Consider the following 23,034-nt stretch of genomic DNA (forward strand, 5'->3'; position numbering starts at 1 on the left):
TAAAAAAAAAAAATCATACTTCAGTTTTTATATGTCACAAGATATTATACTTGATTTTTTCCAACCACTTAAAAATATCAAAAGAAAGAAAGAAAACTATTTTAGCTTGAGGGTGACAAGCTGATCTGTCCCTGCGGCATTATATGTCAATCTGATCTTTGCACAGAGAAAACTAAGCTGCTGACTACAGCACTGTATGACACACACCTGCTGACTTCACGGAGCCCTCTGACTGTGTGAGCACTGTGCCTTGTTGCCGATAGAGAGGAGGGGGACTCGGAGCACATCTCCAGAGATGAAGGCTCAGCCCGTGCAGTAGAAAGCCCTGTGGTCCCGAGAGCACCCCGTCTCCACTCTTCTAATGCTGTCTTCCTCACCATGGGACTGTGGACAGACACCCGAAATATATGTTAAAAAAAAACAGAATTTCAAAATTGCACTTTAATTAATTTTTATAATTATCTTAGTAGTCACATTTGATGGTACAACTCTAGTGAAAAGAACCAGGACATGAATGCAGTCATAAAGAGAAAGGGGAGACACCTCGGCTATTAAAGTGCTTGCTGCACAAGCCAGGTTCCCAGAACCTACATAAAGGTTGGGTAAGTGTGGCTTCCCCCCTGGAATCCCAGCTTCTGAAGGAAAATCCAGAAGATTCTCTGAGAAAGCTGGCTAGATAGACTAACCATATTGGCTAGTTGTGGGTTTGAAAGACTCTGACTCCAATAAGGTGGAAAAACAATTGAGAAAGACTCCTGACGTCATTCACAGACCTCCATATGCACAGGCACACACATAGATATACACAGGAAGAGTGGATAGATGAAGGGCTGGAAAGATGGCTCAGAGGTTAAGAGCATTGGTTATTCTTCCAGAGGTCCTGAGTTCAATTCCCAGCAACTTCTTGGTGGCTCACAACCATCTGTAATGAGATCTGGTGCCCTCCTCTGGTGTGTCTATATAGTATATGTATATATAAATAAACAAAAAGAAATCTTTAAAACAATAAGATGATAGATGGATGGACAGACAGACAGATCTGGGCAGTGGTGGTGCACGCCTTTAATCCCAGCATTTAGGAGACAGAATCAGGTGGATCTCTGTGAGTTGGAGGACAGCCTGGTCTACAGAGCAAGTTTCAGGGCAGGCTCCAAAGCTACAGAAAAATCCTGACTTGAAAAACAAAAAAGGTAGATAGATACATAGATATCTAGATACATACATACATGCATACACATCTAGGATAGATGATAGAAAGTTCATGGTGTTCTATAGCTGGGCGGCGATGGCACATGCCTTTAATCCCAGCACTCAGGAGGCACAGGTAGGTGGATCTCTGTGAGTTCAAGACCAGCCTGGTCTACGAGAGCTAGTACCAGGACAGGCTCCAAAGCTACAAAGAAACCCTGTCTCAAACCCCCCCCAAAAGAATTTCAACCAGAATCTTCAAATTCCTAAGTCTACTTCATAGCATCAAAACTACCATTTAAGTGCCACCAGTATCCAGGTGTCCCTGGAGAGCATTTTTGGAGTCAGTCTTCACAATAATTCTAAAAAAAATTAAAAGGAAAAGAACCTATTATGGTAAATGGTGCGGAAGCCCACCTTGGGGCAATGCAGCTTCTTGGTTGGAAGATTAACTGCAGGTGTGCTCTAGAGGCGCTGTGAGGTTTCCACACTAATCATAGGAGGGCTGCCTCCAGGTCAAGGAGCCCAAAGGACTCCATGTTTCTCTTCTAACTAAATCATGGACCATTTCTCCTGTCACAGAGATGTGTGTGTAAGGGTCCAGCTGCCTGGGACTGAGGTAGAAGCATCCTCCAGCCTAGGAGCTCAGGAATAGACCGGGAGCATGACAAGAGCCTGTCCCCTAAAAGGGAAAAATATGTGAGAAAATCCACTTTTTTCTGGCTGAAGAGGTGTCAAACACAGACGAGCAGTGTAGTTTGAGAGTTTGTGTGTTCCTGAGGGCAGGAAGCTAGTGAGTGCTATACAGCCAGCCCCAGCGGTCTGTCCTGAGCAGAACAGCAGCTCCTCGTGGGATCTTCTTTCTCGGTCCGTTTGGAGCGGAGCTCTGGTTCTCTCAGAAAAGCAGTGAGCGGCAGCTTTGGAGCCGTGGGGTCATGGACATGACTGTGTGTGCCACAGGATCTTGGCAAATGCCACAATGTGTCATCTCCTCTTTCTAGTGGGAAAAACAGAATGTACGACGTCCTCCACGAGACCATCGAGAACGATTTTCCTAAGTTCCTGGGCAAGATCTTTGCCTTCCTTGCCAATCCGGGCCTGATCATCCCAGCCATCCTGCTGATGTTGTAAGTTACCCAGGGCCCAGGCTCTGCCTCGTGGGAACGTCTCCTGGCAGCTGAGGCTTTCTGGACAGGGTTCCCCATTTCACTCTCTTAGTTTGGATTCCCCAGAAGTAGACCCTAAGACGGGGTCAAAAGTAAGTCATTTATCAGGGAGTGGGGGTGGTGGAGGATGTGTTATCTCTGTTATGGATGTGTCTGTTATGAGTCTTTCCGGGCAACAATGCGCCTCAGAGCTACTTGTCTAGGACTAAGGAGTTCAGGGCACTTGAAACCAGCCTGGCTGGCTGGCACTATCTAAGAGCTCTGGGGTCTGAACTTCTCAGAAAGCGGAGAGTGTGTTGTTACACTTGGATATGAAGTGTCTCCTAAGAACCACTATTGAAGCCTTGGTCCCCAGCTGCTGGCATCATCTTTGGGAAGTTCCAGAAACTTTAGCGGGGGGCTAGCTGAAAGAAGTTGGTCATTGCATGTATTAGTTACAACTGTTGGGTCACTGTGGCCACCATTATCACGTGTTTCATGGCACTGTTCCTGGGGAAATGTGAGCAAACATCTACCCTCTAAGAACAGCACCAAAGTCCGACTATGTGGACCAGTGAGTTGATTAGGATCACGTATGGGAGTACGGCTGCAAGGCTACGAACAGAAGTAGAAATGGTTCGAAGACAGCTGCATCACCAAAACCCACCCCAGAGTGGATGGCAGCTCACAAAAGTTCCACAGCTGGCGCTCACTGCACAGCCTGCAGGCAGCTCAACAGTCAGAGGGGCTCTGCTAGGGATTCTGCTGAGCTCTGCCTCTCTGAAGCAGCTCAGACTGTCTGAGGGTCTCTCAGCAGTTCTTATTGCTTACGAGCGTAGAGGGGGGAAGCCTAGTTCCTCTGGTCAGTTCAGGGACTTCCTAGGCTGTTTGGGTATCTCACTATGTAGCATTGACTGGCCTGGAGCTTCCTAGGTAGACCAGATGGTCTTGAACGCAATGAATTCACCTGCCTCTGGCTCTCGAGTGCTGGATTAAAGACATGCATCACTGTCCACCATCCTAAAGCTTTGTGGAGTTGTTTTCCTGGGTTTTAGCAGCTCATCAGCAGAACTGACGGTTTCATCTCCCTTTCAAACACCCTCAGTCTTGAGTTGCTTCCCTGCACGATGAACAGAGGAAATTCTATTCACAATACTCAGCAAAAACAACCTGAGGGAGAGAAGGTTCAATTTGCTTCTCCTTCCAGAGGCTCAGCAGAACCGTTCTCGTCTTGGCTGGCTAGGAAACTGGGAGAGGAAATGTCGGTGCTTGGCTTTCTCTGTTCCCTCCCTACTAAACCCAGGCACCCCAGCTATGGGATGGCACTGTCTACATTCAGATGGCTCTCTCATCCTCAGCTGATCCTTTCTGAAGCCACCCTAGCTCACACCCAGAGGTGTGCCTTACCATGTCCTAGGTGATTCTATACCAGGTCAGGCTCACGCTGGGCATGTGTCCTGGGGGCCTGTATCTTGTCTGCACCCCTGGATGTTTCCCACCCACCATAACAAAGCCATCTTACACCCTCTTTGTCAAGGAGGGCTGATAACTCTGAAACCACCGCCAACAGAATTGTTCCTCCTTTAAATCGTTTTTCTCGGGTACTTCATACAGTAAGGACACAGCAACTGCCATAGAGGGCAGCTCAGCCTGACCCTGGGCTGTATTAGTTTGCTGTTTGCTGCTGTGATGAGCACTGTGACCAAAACCACCTGAAAAAGGAGAAGGTTTGTTTGGTTCACATGACCCCGTGTCCATCATGGAAGGAAATGAGGACAGGGACTCAAGCAGGAGCACACATGGGAAGCAGAGATGGATACTGCTTACTGCTGGTAACTCAGGACCTCCTGCTCAAGCGTGGCACCACAAAAGTCATTAGTCGAGAAAACATCCCACAGCATGCCCACGGGCCACTCCGGCAGAGGCAGTTTCTCAGGTGAGGTTTCCTCAGTTTAAGTTAATAAATACCAACCAGGGGGCTGGAGAGATGGCTCAGTGGTTAAGAGCATTGCCTGCTCTTCCAAAGGTCCTGAGTTCAATTCCCAGCAACCACATGGTGGCTCACAACCATCTGTAATGAGGTCTGGTGCCCTCTTCTGGCCTACAGACATACACACAGACAGAATATTGTATACATAATAAATAAATAAATTTTAATAAATAAATAAATAAATACCAACCAGCAGATAGACTAATTTCTCTTCCCCCAACTCTTCCCAGTTCTTCCCCACCTCCCCTCCCATTCGAATCCATACACATCTGACTCTCATTAGAAAACAAACAAGCATATGAGGAATAATAATAAAATAAATAAATAAAAACAAAAATAGGCAAGTAATAATAGAACTAAACAGAACAAAAAGATCCAAAGAAAAAGCACAAGAAACAGATACAGAGCCAGGTGGTGGCGGCGGTGCACACCTTTAATCCCAGCACTCGAGATGATTTTATTTGGATCAGTTTGATATATGTATGTATTTTAGGAAGCATCTACTGTATTCTTTCTGTCTGGCCCCTCAAACGGTCTTTAGTTTTAGATGCCCCTCCCTATGTCCCCCTCTTGTCCCCCCTCTTCCCTCCCCATCCATGTCTGATCCTCCCATCCCGGTCCCTACCTTGTCCAACTATAACTATCTGTTCTCTTCCCCCTTCCTAGGGAGATCCGTCCCTTCTTTGCCCAATGAAGCATTTATCTAAGTTATTCTTTTATTAATAAAAATTCAGGAGTCAGACGTTGGGGTAAAACCTGATAGATCCACAGAGTGGTGGAGAAATGATCAGCTGACCCTGCCTCTCCACATTCCCAGATCTAAAAGGCCCGAGACTCTAAGCCCTTCCCTATTCCTTCCTGTGTCTCTCTATCCTATTTGAGTCCTCCAAAACCTCTATGGTTTATTCTGGCCAGCTAAATTCAAGGTTAAACTTTATTGGCAGTCTCAGAGTGACAGTGCAAACAAATGTCTTGCTAGCGCCCACTTCCTTACTCTGTACATCACCTCTGTGGCTATACAAAGTGTAGCTTGCTTATTGATGACCTAACAGCTGATATCCACACATAAGTGAATACGTACCACATTTGTCTTTGTGGTGATGGGTCTCCTCACTCAGGATGACTTACCTACAGATTTTCACGATTTTTTTAATGGCTGTGTAAATGTGCCCCACATTTTCTTTATCCGTTAACCCGCTAACAGTAACATCTAGGTTGTTTCCAGTTTCTGACTATTGTGACTAGAGCAGCAATGAAGATGGCTGAGCAGGTGTCTCTGTGGTAGGATGGAGCATCCTTTGGGTGTATGCCCAGGAGTAGTATAGCTGGAACCCGAAGTAGGTTGAGTCCCCTGTGGCACAACCACTGTTTCCATGGTGGCTGCATGAGTTAGAATTCCCATCAGCAATGGATAAATGTTCCCCTTACTCCACACCCAGCGTATCAGAGCAAGCACGTTTAGAATTTGATTTGGTAGCCAAAGAAGAGAAAGAAAAATTGTACTTATGAATTAGATCTCAAAAAGTCCTAAGGTTTATCAGTTGAGATCTGTAACAGCAGTGTAAGTGAGGGCTGTATAAGCACATTGTTCCATTGCGGGCATAATCATTCCTCCCGTCTCCTCAGAATGTCTCTAGATGAATCAGATTTCTTTATTCTACGTTGGTCTCCCATCCAAACCACTGGTAGACCCAGTTAGATTAACTACGAGGGAAACTGACAATAAATTGTGATGCTTTAATCTTTGTAGCAGATTTGAATGTCTTGTCCGTACTTGGGGCCAGAAGTAGAACTCGGATTCCATTCTTTTGACCAGGGGGGATGTAGCTTTCAGTTAATGGACCCAAGCTGATCGTAAAGGAGGTGTTCATCCTCAGCGGCCTCCAGGCTGGTTAGTGCCTGTCTAGCTGCCCAGCACAACTTCATCAAGTTTCCATCAACATCAGCGAGATGACGATAACTATGGCACAAACCTGCTACTAGCTGGGCGGTGGTGGCGCACGCCTTTAATCCCAGCACTTGGGAGGCAGAGGCAGGCAGATCTCTGTGAGTTCGAGACCAGCCTGGTCTACAAGAGCTAGTTCCAGGACAGGCTCCAAAGCTACAGAGAAACCCCGTCTTGAAAAAAAAAAAAAACCTGCTACTGGACAGCTACCCAGGAAACACTCGCAGCTTCCTCTGCAGACTAGAAACCCTGCTACGCCCTACCTCTTTGGAATCAGGGTGATTCCTTCTACCAACACTCTGAACGCTCTGAGAACTAGACATATGCAGGTCATGCCTACGCTCAACAAAATGGAGAGGGTGTCCAGAACCCTCCCCATGCTGAGCAGACAACCTAGGTTGGCAGAGCCAGCTCTGTCCTGCTAGAGGAAAAGCTGGGGTAATCCCGGGACCTAGGAAAAGCACTGAGCTGTTGCCATTTTCTAATATCACAGGAAAAATAGGAGGTATGCTTTTTTCTCTTTTAGTCTGGCCATCTACTACCTGAACTCAGTTTCAAAAAGTCTCTCCAGAGCGAATACCCAGCTGCGAAAGAAAATCCAAGCGGTGAGTCTCTCGGGAGCAACATCCTTAGCGGATTTGTTTCTTGTGGATTTGTTCGGTGATCTCAGGTATGTTCTCCCGATGGTCTCTGATATGGCAAATCCAAAATCCTGCCCTACAGGGAGCAGCCCTGTAGGGTTCAGCAGCGAGCATGTGCAGTAGGAACATCTGAGAGGCTGACAGTGCAGCTTAGTGTAGAGAAAGTGCTTACAGTCACAAGCCTCTGTAGTCACTCACACATTTGCACACACACATACACATGCGCACACACATACACATGCACACACACATACACATGCGCACACACATACACATGCACACACACATACACATGCACACACACATACACATGCGCACACACATACACATGCACACACACATCAAACCAAAAACAAAAGACAAACAAAACAAAACAAAACAAAAAAAACCCTAGTCATCTTAATAGTGTAAATACTGAAAGAAATGGCCAGACAACACATTGCTGATCCTCAGCCCAGGATGTCTCCTCAGTCTCCTTAAAACACGGCCAGCTTCTCTCAGCAGCCCAGAGATACCCTGACCATTCTCTCTAGCAAGACAGACTTTCTTTCTCTCTCTTTCTCTGGCAAACTCAAATAATCTCTGAGTCCTGCCAACCTCACTTCCTGTCATGCTTCTGGAACTGACATGGATCTTTCCTCTCATTCCCCACCCAGACTTCCTTCTGTTAGCCTCACTGGCTCCTGACCAGATACAGGAGAACCCTGAGATAAAGTCTAGATATCCCGTCAAATGCTGTGTGACCCCCCAAGCCGCACACTGCAGTCTCCAATTAGCCGTGGAACCAACAAGAGGCAGGTGAAGGTAACCAGCAAGATCTACAGACACAGTCCTCGTTCATGGCTCACGATCCAGGGCTCTAAGCGTAGGACAGCCATGCCCCTCGCTGGCATAAATAATTCATTTCCTTCTGCAGCTCCGTGAAGTTGAGAAGAACCATAAATCCATGAAAGGAAGAGCCATAATCATAAATTCTGAGGACACACTTAAGAACAGCTCCAAAAGTACCACCCAGCTACAAGTCGCTGAGGAAGGTAAACTCTTTCCAAGGCCCCGTGGAAGTTGTGCAGCACATTGATGTGGAACGGGTCTGTGGTGGGCTTAAGATGGGGACACTGGTGATATGTAGCAATACGAAGCGCCTACCTCGTGGGCTGGCGATGACGAAAGCAGCGCATGTGAAGAGCTTAGCAGAGCCCCTGGCGTACAGAATAAACTGACAAGTACTTGCTAGAGGGGATGGCTTGTAGTTTCTCCAGCAGACCTGCTGGAGCTGGAGAAGTAGCTCAGACGGTGAGAGCACTAGCTGCTCTTCCCAGGGATCAGGTTCTAATCCCAGCACCCACATGGCAGCTCACAGTCCAGGGCTGTCTTCTAATATCCTTGGGCACTGTATGCACATGTCACATAGACATACATGCAGGGAAAACACGCAAATAATAATAATAATCATCATCTTTTAAAGAGACATACTGGATAGAATAAGGGTCTCACATCTCTAAAGATTGGTCATAGATAGACCAGGCTCCAATATGGGGGAGAGGAAAGGGCAAGATGAAAGGACCTTGTCTGAGGTTGTCTTGTTGTCTCAGGAGCCTCTGTTTTAAAGGGTACCACTGTACGACAGTGCTGACCTTGGAGGGCAGAACTGTACAAGGTGACTAATAATTTAAGGGTTACCTTTTTTATGTGTACCAATTTATTAGCAGTTACATTTCATGTATTCTTTACCATTATTTTTTGGGGACTAACCAGAACAATACTGACTGCTATAACAAATAGGTCCAAAATATCTTTCAATGCTAAACCCAAGTCGGTGTTTCCAGTTAGTGGCCACAAATACAGGGGCTGCTCTGAGTGGTCAGCGGCTAAGGCTGGGCTTTGGCAGGTTCTGGGCCTCTTAGCCAAAGAAGTGAGAATAAGGGCTCACAGAGATTGACTGAAGTCGTAAGAGAGCTTTATTGGGAGCGAAGCAACTGTACAGATTAGAAATAGATGCACTGTAAATAAAGATTGACACAGGCCTTTAATCCCACAGCACTTGAGAGACAGAGGCAGGAGGATCTCTGTGAGTTTGAGGCCACGAGGCCAGCCTGGTTTACAAAGTGAGTTCCAGGACAGACAAGGCTGTTACACAGAAAAACTCTGTCTTCAAAAACTAAAATAATAATATTAATATTAATAAAGATTGACAGCAAGCCACATGAGTGAAGGTATCCCATAGCCCTAAGCATACAGCCTGGATTCTCTTTTCTGGGAAAGGAGGAGCTGGTTACTAATAGACACAGCTTGATGGATTCTCTATTTTATTTATAGATTAATTCAAGTGTTTATTTTTTCTACTACAAATATTGCCTTACCATGCATGTGCCCAAAACAAGTTCAGAATGGATTAGCTCCTCTATTCATCATACTCAGATAGGTTGGGAGTGCACTTGAACAGAAACTGTCAAAATGTAACTGTTGTTAGGGCCAGGAAAATGTGTACTATCGTTCAGAGAGGGGAGTGCACGGGCAGGTAGGCGCTCAGGGGTTGTTTGCCATGCACATTGTTCAAGATGCAGCGTTAACAGTCCATGAGGTAAAGGAACTAACCCGACAACTGCATTATTGCAAGAGGGGGTGTGGCATGCGTAATTCAAAACTAATTAGGACCCCAGCATAAGACACCATCCCCATGCTTGTCTGCCTCGAAAGGAGGGCATGACTTCTTCCATCCCGCGGTTCTGCCTGTATCACACTTCTGAAAGAAGAAAAGTTTAGAAGACGTAGCTGGTAGTGGAAGCTGTAAATCCACAAGAGGAGCATGGTCTATCTCTGTGTTCCAGAAGAAGGGGACTGGGTTTAGGAAGGAGCGTGTCCCCATCTTGGAATTAGGAGGAAGGGAGAAGTTGAATAAGTGAAGGAGCTGGAAATCAGGCTATTCTCTGAGAGCTAATGTAGCCTCTTCCCTTCCACCATCAGATTTGACCTGGCCATTGCCCTGAGAGGCTTCTGTCACTATTGTACCAGTTTTTATGATGGAAAACCTAGGATAAAAGCTCTACCGAAAAAAAAGTACTCCCGACGCTCTGGCTGAAAACAAACAAATTTCCTACATCTTCATTCTTGTCTTTTTTTCTAGAGCCCGCACCTTATTCTTCCAGCCAAATCCAGACCGTGGACAAGAAAGCGCAGGGCCCCGGCAGCTCCAGCACTGAAGGCAGGGCCTCACGGCATCATGTTGGAGCTCTGCCACCGAGAGACAGACCAGACTCTGGCCAACCCCAGCCTCAGGCTTACGCATGCAGGTCAGCTTCTGGAAGGAGTACCCGGAGGCCTCACAACTGAGGGCTGGCATCTGTGGGTCTCCCAGTCCTGGGCTTGATCCACAGGCTCTCTCACACACACATGCATGTGCCCATATCACACGTGTAACAAGAACTTTGATCCCTGCGCTTCAGAACTTGTTACTATTCAAAGGGAAGGCAATGGCTTCCCATAATTTGGGCTATGGGAGGCTAAAACTTTGCTCAAACTGGCCTTCCTTCCCAGTGTCTTGTTCAGGCAACCCTGGACCCTACACACTAGTGGTTTCCCTTGGCTCCAGACTTGGGAGGTGGAGATGAGGCCATGACTTCCTGTGTGGACATTTTTTCATGGTGTACAAGTTGGAACCCAGTTTCTGCGGCCCCTCTGGGCAGAACTATGGTGTGGAAGAGCCTACATTTCTAATGCCAGCCCTATCTAAAGGAGGCTGGATTGAAGGCGTAAGTCACAAACAATGCCACACCAGTTTGGAATTATGATTAATAGGGTGGTGTTTATTTAAAGGGGAAAAACCTTACAGATCACCGTCAGCCCTCTGCGCAACCAGGAAGGGAGTCTAGTCGCCAGCGGAGCAGGAAGTGAAGAGAGAGAGAGGAGAGGAAAGTGGCTGCTTTTTTAAAGGGAGAGAGACCACACCCCAAAGGGCTGGTATCTCAGTGGCTATTGGCTGGAGGAGTGGGAGGACCTCCCGCAACACTGGATGGTTCAAATAGTAGGTCCAAGCAAAGGAAAAGAGGCAGATGCACTAGAGCCCTCTTGACAGGAAGGCCGGTGATACCCAGTACCCAGCCTGGGGGAAGCTGATGCCAGTTAAGCACAGAAGCTACACTGGAGCCTCCAGCAGCCAGACAAAGGGACACAGGCAACACAGTTGTTGTGATCCAACTGAAGAAAACTTGACGATTGCTCAGGACAGGAAAGTCTTTTTCATGAACCAAAATCTAAAAGGAACTGGATAACCTGTTTCCTGTCTAAAAGTCGTTAAAGGCGGTGGTTCTTATATCTACTAGCAGGCCAGGGAAGGCTTTGCTAGAAGCCAAAGGCTTAGCAAGGTGGACATCTTAGCTGAGGGTTCTCTAGAAACCCCAAGTGTTCTGCAGACAGTACTCGGAATTCCCAGACCCAAGGGAGCACCTCACCCCATGTCTCTGAATATTCTGAAGGAAACCCCTTCTCTCAACCAGTTGCTTTTGTTGTCGCTAACACCCAAGTCCCCCAGGACCCTCGAGGTACCCCACAAATTGTGCATCAGGCGAAGCCCTGGTAGCGAGAAGACTTCCTAACCGAGACAGTTTGCAAACAGAACTTCACTCAAGTACGAGCAGGAGAGACGGGGCAGTTACTTCACCTCAGCCCATCCTAACAAGATGACAGTCTCCATGGAAACACTGTGAGCCTCCAGATCTGGCGCCGCCTGCAAGTCACGCAGGAACTCGGGCAACCTAACCCCTGCCAGCCAGCAAAGCCCACAGCAGCTTCCGTGCCTCCAGCATCATCATGCCTGCATAGCGCCAACTCAGAAAGGAGAACAGGGGGCGGTGCCTCCTGCGCCATCAGCCTCTGTTACTGTTGTGCCTCTGACAGTTAACAATACACATAAACACCTACTACAGACCAAATAAATCACCTGTTTAGAGGATGCGTAATTCTATGGTAGTGACTATGTTTGCTGTCTATTGCTATATACAAATGACCTCCTAAAATGATGCCCTAAAACGGGTTGGGCATAGCGGCACATACCTATAATTCTGGGCACTCCAAGGCAAAAGCAAGAGGTTTGTATCCAGCTCAAAGCCCTTCTCGTTAACACAGTGAATTTCAGGCCAGCCAAGGTTATATAGTGAGAACTTGTCTCAAAGATCCAAAAAGAAAGTAAATAAATAAAGCACATTAAATATTTATTATGATTGAATAGTGTCATGGCCAAGAATTTGGGGGTGAGCTGGGGAGATAGCTTAATCAGAAGAGTGTTTGCAGTGGAAGTATGAGGACCTAAGAACCCCAGAACCCATGGAAAAGTCAGGAGAAGCAGCCAGCCACTATAACCCAGTGCTTCTGGGCAAGGGTGATGGAGACAGGCAGATCCTAGGTTCTTGCTGACTAGTCGGTCTCGCTCAATCAGTGAGCTCCAGGCTCAGGGATGCTGTCTCACTAAATAAGTAGAGTGATAGAAGAAAGCTCTGTGTATGGATCTTTACATGTGCACACATGAGAGTTCACACACACACACACACAGAGAGAGAGAGAAAGAGAGAGAGAGAGAGAGAGAGAGAGAGAGAGAGAGATGACTATGGGCAGCAGTTTAATTCCTCCTGGGTATTGACAGGAGACTATGTTGATTCTCCCTGTCAACTGCTCCCTAAAGCGGTGTCAAAGTCAAATAAAACTACGGGGGCAAATCTCCAGTAAGGGAAATTCTGTTAGTAACCAAAGGACAGGATTACAATCTGGAATACAGACAGCACGCACAGGCCAGAGGGGATGGTGTTACATCTGGAGAAGGAAGAACGGTTCGGTGTTTATTAGGACAGAGAGAGCTACTCCGGATATCTTGAAAGAAAGTCCTGTGGCATTGTGGGTATTTTCAGGAGCTGGGAGTTCAAATTGGCAGTATTTAATGTATAAACCCAGTCTTTTTTTTTTAAAAAAAAAAGGTTTTGTTTTGTTTCTTTCTTTAAGATAAGGTTTCTCTGAGCAGCCCTAACTGTCCTACAACTCATTTTGTAGACCAGGCTGGCCTTGAACTCAGATCCGCCTGCCTCTACCTCCTAAGTGCTGGGATTTACGGTGTGTACCACCACCAGCTGGCTTTAATATTTACTTTTATTTTATCTGTCTAGGCGTTTTGTCTGCATGTTTGTCTATGCACCATATGCATGCCTTGTGCCCATGGAGTCCACAGGAGAGCATCAGATCCCCCTGGAGCTGGAGTTACAGTTGTTAGCTGCCAGGAAGATGCTGGCATTTAAACCCCGGTCCTCTGGAAGAGCAGCCAGTGCTCTCAGCATAGAGAGATCTCTCCATCCCATTGTTTAATAGATGTTCTCGGCTATTTGAGTGAGCTGAGGAAGGGGGTGGAGGAAGAACACTGGTAGGCGAGAGAAGGCGTTACTGTGACGTGGGCTTCCAGATGGGACATTACTGTTGAAGACAAACTGAAGTTGCTGTCTGCTCTGTTTTCTTAGGTTTGGCTTTCCAGCACCTTCCATCTTAACACTTCGCATTCCGTGAAGGCATTAGAGTCTGCGGAGGCAGGCTGACGATAGGGCTGTGGGTAGGGTTCACCCACCCAGGTTATGTTATCCACAGCATGGGGCTAAGAGCACTCATCCTGCCAGGCAGCTGATGGACCTGGCCAACGTGTAGAGCTTCGGGGATGTAGTTCAGAAGGAACTGGAGAGTGTGCCCCACTGCCCCACTCCACTGCCAACTCTGAACCAAAGAGGTCAGGGTGGTGACTGCTCCTTACGTAGCTGCACCACGCCTCTGGCCGGCCAGCAGCTGCAGTGAGATCATCTCATCAAGTTCCTCAGCTCCGCCCTCTCACACCTGAAGTCGCACCTAGGAGCATCCACACTTGACCTATGGTAGCAGCCTCCTGAGTTACCTGCCGCCAGCACCTTCCAGAGCCCAGACAGAACATCTTGGCCACCAGCAGGCTAAGCCAGACAGGTGTAGCAGCAATCCTTTGGTACCCAGGGAGGGGTCTGACTCTGGGCGCCACCTGTGCTAGGGTTGGGATACAGCAAGTTCTAAATTTCCAAGCACAAGGATGGCCTCCATTTTTGTCTTTAGGGTCTCCTATTACTCACTACACAGACTAGGGACTAGGACGTTCAGGAAAACCTGTCATGGTGGCTTCAACGAGTGAAGCTTCTTTGCACATAACCTGAATTCTGGGAACAGCTAACTAGCATCATGTTGTTCCAACAGCTGTTCCAAGACCAAGGAAGGTCTTGCTCTCTGTAATGGCTTTGCCTTTCTCCTGTTGCTTCTTTACCTCGTGGTCATAGGACAACTGCTGTATCTCCAGGAATCTGTGTTTAAGGAAGAAATGAGGGGCTTGGGGAGAATAAGAGCCAAGTCTGCTGGACCTGCCAATTTCAATCAGAAAGGAAAACCACTTTCAGAAGGCTGGACATATCCTCTGGCATTTCCGTTTAGGTGTCCTAGACTAACTATAATGGCGGCCCTTAGCTTCAAATAAAGTAAAGATGGCGGGAAAATGGAATGGCTAAGCACCTGTCACAGTCTGTCCCCCAGAACAGAACGATCTTCTGAAATACAATAGGGATCCGTGCTGGCTGTCATCTTGACACGAGCTACAGTCGTCGGGAAAGAGAGAGCCTCTACTGAGGGTCACCTCCATCAGATAGGCCTGTGGGGCATTTCATTGATTAATGGTTAATATGGGCGGGCCCAGGCGTGTGGGCAGTGCCACCCCTGGACAAGTGGTCCTGGGTGAATAAGAAAACAGGCTGAGCAAGCTATGGCAATCAAGCCAGTAAGCAGCACCTGCCATGACCTCTACTGCAGTTCCTGCCCTGACTTCCCTAAATAATGGATTGTGGGGACAAAATATAAGGCAAATGAACCCTTTCCACCCCAAGTAGACGTCTCATGCAATAGGAAGTAAAGTGAAACAGGATCCCACAGCCAGGAGCGAGGAGAAACTGTGCATCTGTTCAGCTTTGTATCAAGTGAGCGCCAGACTGAGCCTCTCAGTAGCTGGGGGCTCTCTCCTTTGGGCTAGGCTCTTCTGAGCATTCTGTAGCCCCTGTGGCCTTTCTAGCAGGTTAACTCAGGCTTATTCTTTTCTTTTTATTTATTTATTTTTTCGAGACAGGGTTCCTCTGGGTAACAGTCCTAGCTGTCCTGGAACTTGCTCTGTAGACCAGGCCTGCCTCTGCCTCTCCAGTGCCGGGATTAAAGGCGTGAGCCGCCACTGCCCTCAGGTTTACTAGTTCTGTAGAGAGTAGAAATGACAAGGTTTCTTGAACCCTGGGGCCAGGACAATGTGATTCTGTCACATTCTTCACCAGATCCAAGGGGTAGAAACAGACTACAGCTCCCAATGGTAGGAATACCAAAGAATTGAGGGCCATTGTTCACCCATCATAAATGGCTTTGGTGGGCTAAGGAAAGTATTTGTCTCTTACACAAGTGTACACTTACACACAGGCCCTCACCTTGCTCAGTCTGAGCCCCTAAGGCACTGTCCAGGTCCTCAGGGCCTAGGGGAAGAGGTGGTAATGTTAGAGACCCTCTAAATGATGGTGTTGTTGGTTGTTTTACTCTTAGCTCTTTTGCTCTTTGGTCTTTTGGGGGCCTGCCACCCAGCTCCCAAATAAATCACACAGAGATATTTATTCTTTATTAATGCCCCACCTTAGCTTGGCTTGTTTCTTGCCAGCTTTTCTTAAATTGAATTATCTTGACTACCTTTTGCACTGGGCTTTTTCCTTTTCTTGCTTCTGTGTATCTTACTTTTTACTCTTATTCCATGGCTGGCTGGGCAGCTGCCCATGGCGTCCTCCTTTCCTTGTTCTCTCATTTTTCCTCCTTCCCTTCCTCCAGATTTCTCCTTCTCTTTATTCTCTCTGCCTGCCAGCCCTGCCTATCCTTTCTCCTTCCTCGCTATTGGCCATTCAGCTCTTTATTAGGACCATCGGGTATTTTAGATAGGCAAAGAATCACAGCTTCACAGAGTTAAACAAACACAGCATACTGCCAGGTGGTGGTGGAGCTCACCTTTAATCCCAGCACTTGGAAGGCAGAGGTGGGCGGATCTCTGTGGGTTCGAGGTCAGCCTGGTCCATGAAGCAAGTTCCAGGACAGTCAGAGCTGTTATACAAAGAGACCCTGTCTTGAAAATCCTAAATAGATAGATGATAGATAGATAGATAGATAGATAGATAGATAGATAGATAGATAGATAGATGATGGATGAATAGATAGATAAAAGTATATAATTTGAGCTGGTTTATTTATTGTTCTTTTTTGAATTTCATTTTACTCTCTGAAGTATTCATAGAAGTATACAGTGTATTTAATCCTAGCCCCCTACTGCCTCCTCCACCTCTGTCTGACTTCCCCAATATCTGTTTCCCCTTAAACCCTCTTTTTTTAAAACAATAATCCACTGTATCCAATTAGTGCTGTCCTTGTGTGCTTGACTTTGGGTTATCCATTGGTGTGAGAGGAATCTGCCAATGGCCACCCTTCAAAGAAAAGTGAGTTTTCCTCCTGTGTCAGCCATCAACTACCAGGAGGTCCTTGGGCGGGGTGGGGCCCTTAAGAGCCCCTCCCTACTCCACCCTGAAAATTTTAACTGAACTGATCTTGTCAGATCCTGCACAGGATCTGTGACAATCATGTCCTGTTTAGAGGGCAGCATTCCTCCCCATCCCCTGGCTTTGACATTCTTTCTTCTCCTTTTCCACCTTATTCCCTGAGCCTTGGGGAGGGGGCGGGGAGAATGGCCCAGATAGCCCATCTACAGCTGAGGGCTCATGGTCACTGTAAGATCTTGCAAACAGTTAATGAGAACTCAAGAACAATGGCAATGGGTTTCTGATCCTACTGCACGCACTGGCTTTGTGGGAGCCTAGGCAGGTTGGATGCTCAACTTACTAGACCTGGATGGAGGTGGGGGTTCCTTGGCCTTCCCACAGGACAGGGAACCCTGATTGCTTTTCGGGCTGGGGGGAGACTTAATTGGGGGAGGGGGAGGGAAATGGGAGGCGGTGGCGGGGAAGAGACAGAAATCTTTAATAAATAAATAAATTTAAAAAAAAGAATGAACAAACCTTTCAAAAAAAAAGAGTCTCTACATTAACTGCCTACTATGGTATGCACAATGCATTTTCTAAAGACTGGGTCTCGCTATGTAGCTCTGGTTAGCCTTGACTTCACTAGACCAGTGTGGGGCAATATTGTACAGGCCGCATATTTCTGCATTATATCAGGAGCCAGCCTCTCAAATCACCATAGCAACAGAGATGCTTAAAGCATCTACAAATGGCTGGCTCAGGAGCTCAGGATATGCTGTTCCTTTCTTTGTAATTATGTAGACTGCCTGAGAAGAGGTGTCAATTCCAAGCTAGTGACAGAGCTGGGGATGTGACTTTAGTCCTGCTACCCCAAAACAGAATACTAATGAACTTCCCCCTTAGTTTACCTTGGGGGATAAAAGGTGTTTGGATAATAAATGCAGGTGATCTTCAGGATTTGAATGAACCCTGAGACTCCCTTCTTTTTTTTTTTTTTTTTTTTTTTTTTTTTTGATTTTCGAGACAGGGTTTCTCCGTAGCTTTTTTTTTTTTGGTTCCTGTCCTGGAACTAGCTCTTGTAGACCAGGCTGGCCTCAAACTCACAGAGATCCACCTGCCTCTGCCTCCCGAGTGCTGGGATTAAAGGCGTGCACCACCACCGCCTGACTCTGAGACTCCCTTCTGATATTGCTGTGTGAACAGTGTCTCAATTATTCCCGCGCCTCCACGCCGATCCAGAGAGGAAAAAATAGTTTGTTGGTACATTGGACCCCGACAGACCAAGTTGGCTTAAACTCACAGAGTTCTGCCTGCTTCTCCCTCCCAATCCTGGGACTAGAAACATACCACCATGCTTAGCTACATTGCCTTTTAGAAGTGATAATAGAAAATAAGTTCAGTTTACTGGGTTTTGTTTGTTTGTTTGTTTTCTTTTTTTCTTTCCTTTTTTTTTTTTGAGTATGAGAGTGCATCTATATGACCATGTGGAGGACTGTGTGTAAAACATCCAGAAAAGGGTGTCAGAAAAAGAGTTCAAGTTACATGGGGCTGTGAGACACCAGACAGTGGTACCCGGAACCCGACTGGGTCCTCTGCAAGAGCAAGTGCTCTTAATGACTTGACTGTCTTCCTCTTACACTGTTTTCAACAAAAACAGCCTTTAGTTGGCCACTTCTTTTTCTAATCCATAATATTATATGATTCATTGGTACGGATTATACTTGTGGTATATATGGCATGCATATATATGTGATATACTTACAAGCAACTTATATATTTGACAAATATTTGAATAAGTTTTCAGTTGAGATACATCTGGAAATACATCTGGATGACAAACAAGGCCATAGGAAAGTTTGGGGATGTCTGTATTTGGCCCAGAAGAAGATGAAGGAGGCTTTGAGAAAATAACTGTCAAGGGGAAAGGGAACTGAGGAAGAGTCACTCAGAAGAGTGAGACCGTCTTTTCAAAACTTTTTATTCTTTCATTTCTACATTATGCAATGCATTGTAATCAGGAACACCCTCACCTTTTATCCCCCTCCCTGGCCCCCTAAAACTCTCCTGCAACCCCCTGGTGTCTTTAAAAAACAAACAAGGAAACCACTGAGTTCAGTTAGGGTTGCCTGTATGTGCATGAGTGAGAGACTGTGTTTACCGAATCATGGACAACTTACTAACGGTGACGTCCCTGAAAAATACTGACTCCCTTCCCCAACAGGCATTCACTGCAAGCAGCTACTTAGCTAGGAGTGAGGCCCCATGTGCTCCTCCATCCATCCTGGATATTGACAAGCTTGAGGGATGTTATGCAAGTTACCATAGCTGCGGGTTAATTCATGCATGCAACAGCCATGTCATGTCCAGAAAGCAGATTTTCAAGGCACTTCTTCACATCCAGTTTTTAAGTTCTTCCCGCCTCCTCTTTCTGTGCTGTTCCCATGGTGGTTGGGAGTGAGACTGATGTCCTTTTCAAGGCTGAGCACTTGATGGTTTGTTGTTCTCAGTCCTTTGACTAGTGACAAATTTCTGCATTCACCTTTGCTCATGGCAAAAAGAAACAACAGTGGGTATACTCATATTTACAAGGCAATGTGGAAACTTGTCCATTCAGCAAAACAAGTCCCTTCCTAGTGTCTATACCTTCCCAGCTAAGGACTTTTGGACAAGATTTACAATACCAGACATGAATTCCCTTATGTAGAGTATGCCTGATATCCAACCAGATAGGGGTTGGTAACTCCCAAAACATTCATGCCATTGTTGCCCCAGTGAGCGCCTTATGTGGCAGGCCAGTATTGTTGCCTGCAGTGTCCACTGTAGGCTGAGACCAATGATAACTTTAGGCAGACTTTAGCCACTTTCCAGGTCAGACCCAGTTTGATTTCTCTGTCCTGTGATGAAAGTGTGTATGTTCTATGATACAGTTTCACCGTCCAGTTCTAGTGGACAACCAAGCACAAGTGCAGTAGCTTGGATTTTCTGGGTTTCTGAACCCTCCTTGGCTAATAACTCACAGGGAGCTATCCCGGACCTAGCACTGGGCTTTGCTGAAGAACCCATGGGTATGGGAACAGCCTAGTCCACCACACAAAGTATCTCTGTTCAAACTCCACTTTAGAAAACCAATGCATTTAAAAATCAGCTTACAAAGTAGTGGTTTCCATCAGGCTTCCCATACATCTTAGTGTGGTTAGCTGTCTCCTGACCCCTTCCTAACATCTCCATGCCCATCCCCCTTTCCACATAGTTTTTCTGCCTTCGTTATTTCTCCTCCAGACAATCTCCACCCCTGCACTTTAATCCCCTCCCCCCTCAGCCTTCCTTCTCCGATATTACATGTGTGCTGCAGGATAGGACTCTTTTTTCCCCTCAACTTTTCCTCATTATACTTGAAGAAGGGAAATGGTCATTCTATCTTAAAATAAGGATTATCATTGTGTATGATGTGTGCATATGACTTCCGTAGCACATGTGGAGGTCAGAGGACAACTTTGTTTCTTTCCTTTTGCCTTCATATAGATTACAGGAAGAGCCTTTCCTGGGAAACCGTCTCATGGACCCAAAGTGATCACTCTCCGAGAGACACCCGAGTGATACAAACTTCTTTGGTTTCAGAAGAATATTCAAATACCTTTGCAAAAACTGACACACCATATTATATAGGCAACACATTCCTTGCCTATCGGTTCATATCACCTTTGTCAAATATCTCAGCCAATCCACACATGGTGCTGAAACCCCACTGGTCTTCACTCCCATTTGGTGCCAATTCCTAATCGTTTGCTTTTGGGAGAGACAGTGGAGACACAGCCTGACTCACTCAGCAGACTGGCCTGGAATTCTATTCGTAAACCAAACAGGTTTCAAACTCAGAGATCTGCCTGCCTGTCTCCCACGTGTTGGGATTAAAGTCAGGTGCCACACAGTTGGATAATTCCTAAATTACTGTTTGCCATCCCTGTCAATCTCTCAGAGTCAGTGTGCTACAGCTGGGTTGCGTTTTAAACCAACCCCATCCTTCAATGATGTTGAAGGAGCTTGAAGGAGCTCAGCTCAGCTCCACCCCCTCCACATGTCCCCATTCCACTCCCTGTGTATTCACTGCAGTTCTCTGGGAATGACCAGTCTGGACCCACCCGAGAGAAGGTGGGGCCATGCTTCCTAGATCATTTTATAACTTCTGTAAGGAGAATCTTAAAACTGAAAGATCTAAGGCTAAATGTAGGTATGTTTACAAAGAGATAAAAGTCACCTCTTATCCTGGCTCTGTCCCTCCCCCAAACACCTTGTACAAACCAGTGCTTTGAAGTTTATTATATTACATTTAAATTAAAGATAGTTACAGATAATATTGCTTCAAGGGACATTTAATACACCTGTATTTTATTCTGGGACCTGGAGATACAACTGAGATCAAAAGAGACAAAACCACCAGGATTTCTTATAATAAAGTGTGATAAGGCAATAAGATAGTTATGTTAGGTGGCAAAATAGATACAGTAAATACACAACTTTAAATAAGCAGCTGAGAGATGCCTCACTGAGCTGCTATTTGAGCCTCGGGATTGTGTGGTCACTAGGATGAGACTGCAAATACAGTGGGCTAGCTGAGTGCTTGGTGCATGATGCGATTCCATAAATTCATAGTAACATTCTTACGAAGACTGTCTGAAATCATGAGGAGCTGGCTAGGTTTCTGCATCCTCTGCCGCCGACCTGCCGGCCTTTTAAGGTGAAGGAGCACTTGAGTGCTCTCTGTCTCTTGTTAGAGCTCCTCACTGACTCTTCCCAGAGCCTGGGCCCTTAAATCTCTGTCTGCTTATCCCAGCTGAAGCGCCACTTCCCAACTCTTCACTGTCTCTTACACTCACATCCTGAGCGATAGCAGCAAAGGATGCCTTGTGAGGTCAGGTTGTAGTCCGACCCTTGCTAAATTGCTGTTGTCTTTGCCTAGCCCTGTCTCTGGTTCTCATTTTTTCATCACAAAGTTAAAAAGCCATATTAAACCAAATTTCAGGCTCTACTCCGGCTTGGTTCTCACACAGAACCCAATACTAGCAGGTGGTGCCCCTTGTCCAAAATCTCCTCAAAAGCCTGGCCCATAGTCTCTAGCACAAACAGCAGTAGGTAAGAAATTAGGGTAAACCAGAACTCCCAAACTATGCAGCACTTTGGGCCTATTTCTCCTAAATATATTTTATATTATGTATATTGAGTATATCTTATGATTATTTGAGATAGTGTGAATACCTCTGTAAATATGCCACATATGTTTATAAAAATATAAAGTGCAAATTAAGAGAATTAAAAAATATGGCTCAACTCAACAGAATTTGATCTGTTAGAAGATCACATAGAAGAGGCTTCCTTGGTTTCTCAAGATGATTGCCCGCATTGCTGAGGACTCCCACGCTTTTGGGGTGTGGACTTTTCATTTTACTGTAATATGGCCAGCCCTTCCTAAAAATAATGACCTTTAGAAGGTTTCCTTTTTAACTTTCTTACTGACTTTTAAAGTTCACCTCTCTTTCCCTGCTGCCCCCACCCATTTGGATTAAAGAGATGTTGATACTACCCTTGTTTATAAAATATCGTTAACTTTTCTTGGTTACCTATTAGGAGTAAGTTATCGGTGAGACTTCTGATTATTACATACAATCTGTTATTAATAACCCTGTGGAAGGCAGACTGGGCTGCCTAAGACCCTCCCTGCCTTTAAGGGCTGGGAATCAAATCCAGAGACGAATGCTTACTAGGCAACCCCTCTGTTGCTAAGGTACACCTCCCCCTCCCCATCATAGTCCTTCTCATTTTAGTTGTTTTAGGATCAGCTATATGCGCTTTTGATCAAAGGGAATTCAAAACCAAAGGGTATAATAATATAAAGCCCAGTTCTACCTTTCCCCACTCCAGAAATCAGCGAGGTAAATAATTTGCTCCTAAGAGACATTCTGACTGCTAAGGCGCATATGTAATATATACTTCGCCTCAAGTGAGCCATAATACATCTTTTTTCCACTTAATATTATACAGTGTCTCTGATCTTAATGTCTGAAACACGAAGGGCTCAAAACTAAGGCTTGGTGAGTATTCCTATGCCAACAGTAGGGAATTCATTGTGGTGAAACTTCACCTCATGCACAAATGATTAAAAATACTGTATAAAACTACCTTCAGTCTCTGTGTGTTAAATATATATGGACTATAAATGACTTTGTGTTTAAACTTAGGGCCTGCTCCCAAGATGGCTCTTTATATATGTACAAATATTCCAGAGTCCAAAATATTTCAAAATCCAAACGAAGAATTTTGATACAGCAATCCAATCTATATAAAAACCATTTTCAGTAAACACAAGCTTTGAACACACCACCCTACTCTGTCAGGCAACTACACAGCATTCCCTAGGAGAAATACAGAAAGTGCAGTTAGCAGTCCTCCCTGGAGGACACGTAGATTGTTCCCAGTCACGAGCAACCAAACACTCTTTGTGTCTGTGTGAGCCTATATGTGGAAAAATAATAAACTATTTAAGAGCTCA

General features: G+C 45.9%; 1 protein-coding gene across 1 annotated transcript in view; it reads left to right on the forward strand.

Annotated features, from left to right (window-relative positions):
* Tmc2 (transmembrane channel like 2) overlaps positions 1-10,239 on the forward strand; it is a 51,494-nt gene extending 41,255 nt beyond the window's left edge. The window contains exons 16-19 of the mRNA XM_075963829.1: positions 2,190-2,315; positions 6,795-6,873; positions 7,826-7,943; positions 10,034-10,239. Of these exons, the coding sequence (XP_075819944.1) occupies positions 2,190-2,315; positions 6,795-6,873; positions 7,826-7,943; positions 10,034-10,239 (529 nt within the window). The remainder of the gene's footprint in view (positions 1-2,189; positions 2,316-6,794; positions 6,874-7,825; positions 7,944-10,033) is intronic.
* Positions 10,240-23,034: the final 12,795 nt, after the last annotated feature.

Source organism: Microtus pennsylvanicus, chromosome 2 (assembly GCF_037038515.1).
Source record: "Microtus pennsylvanicus isolate mMicPen1 chromosome 2, mMicPen1.hap1, whole genome shotgun sequence".
Taxonomy (NCBI): Eukaryota; Metazoa; Chordata; class Mammalia; order Rodentia; family Cricetidae; genus Microtus; species Microtus pennsylvanicus.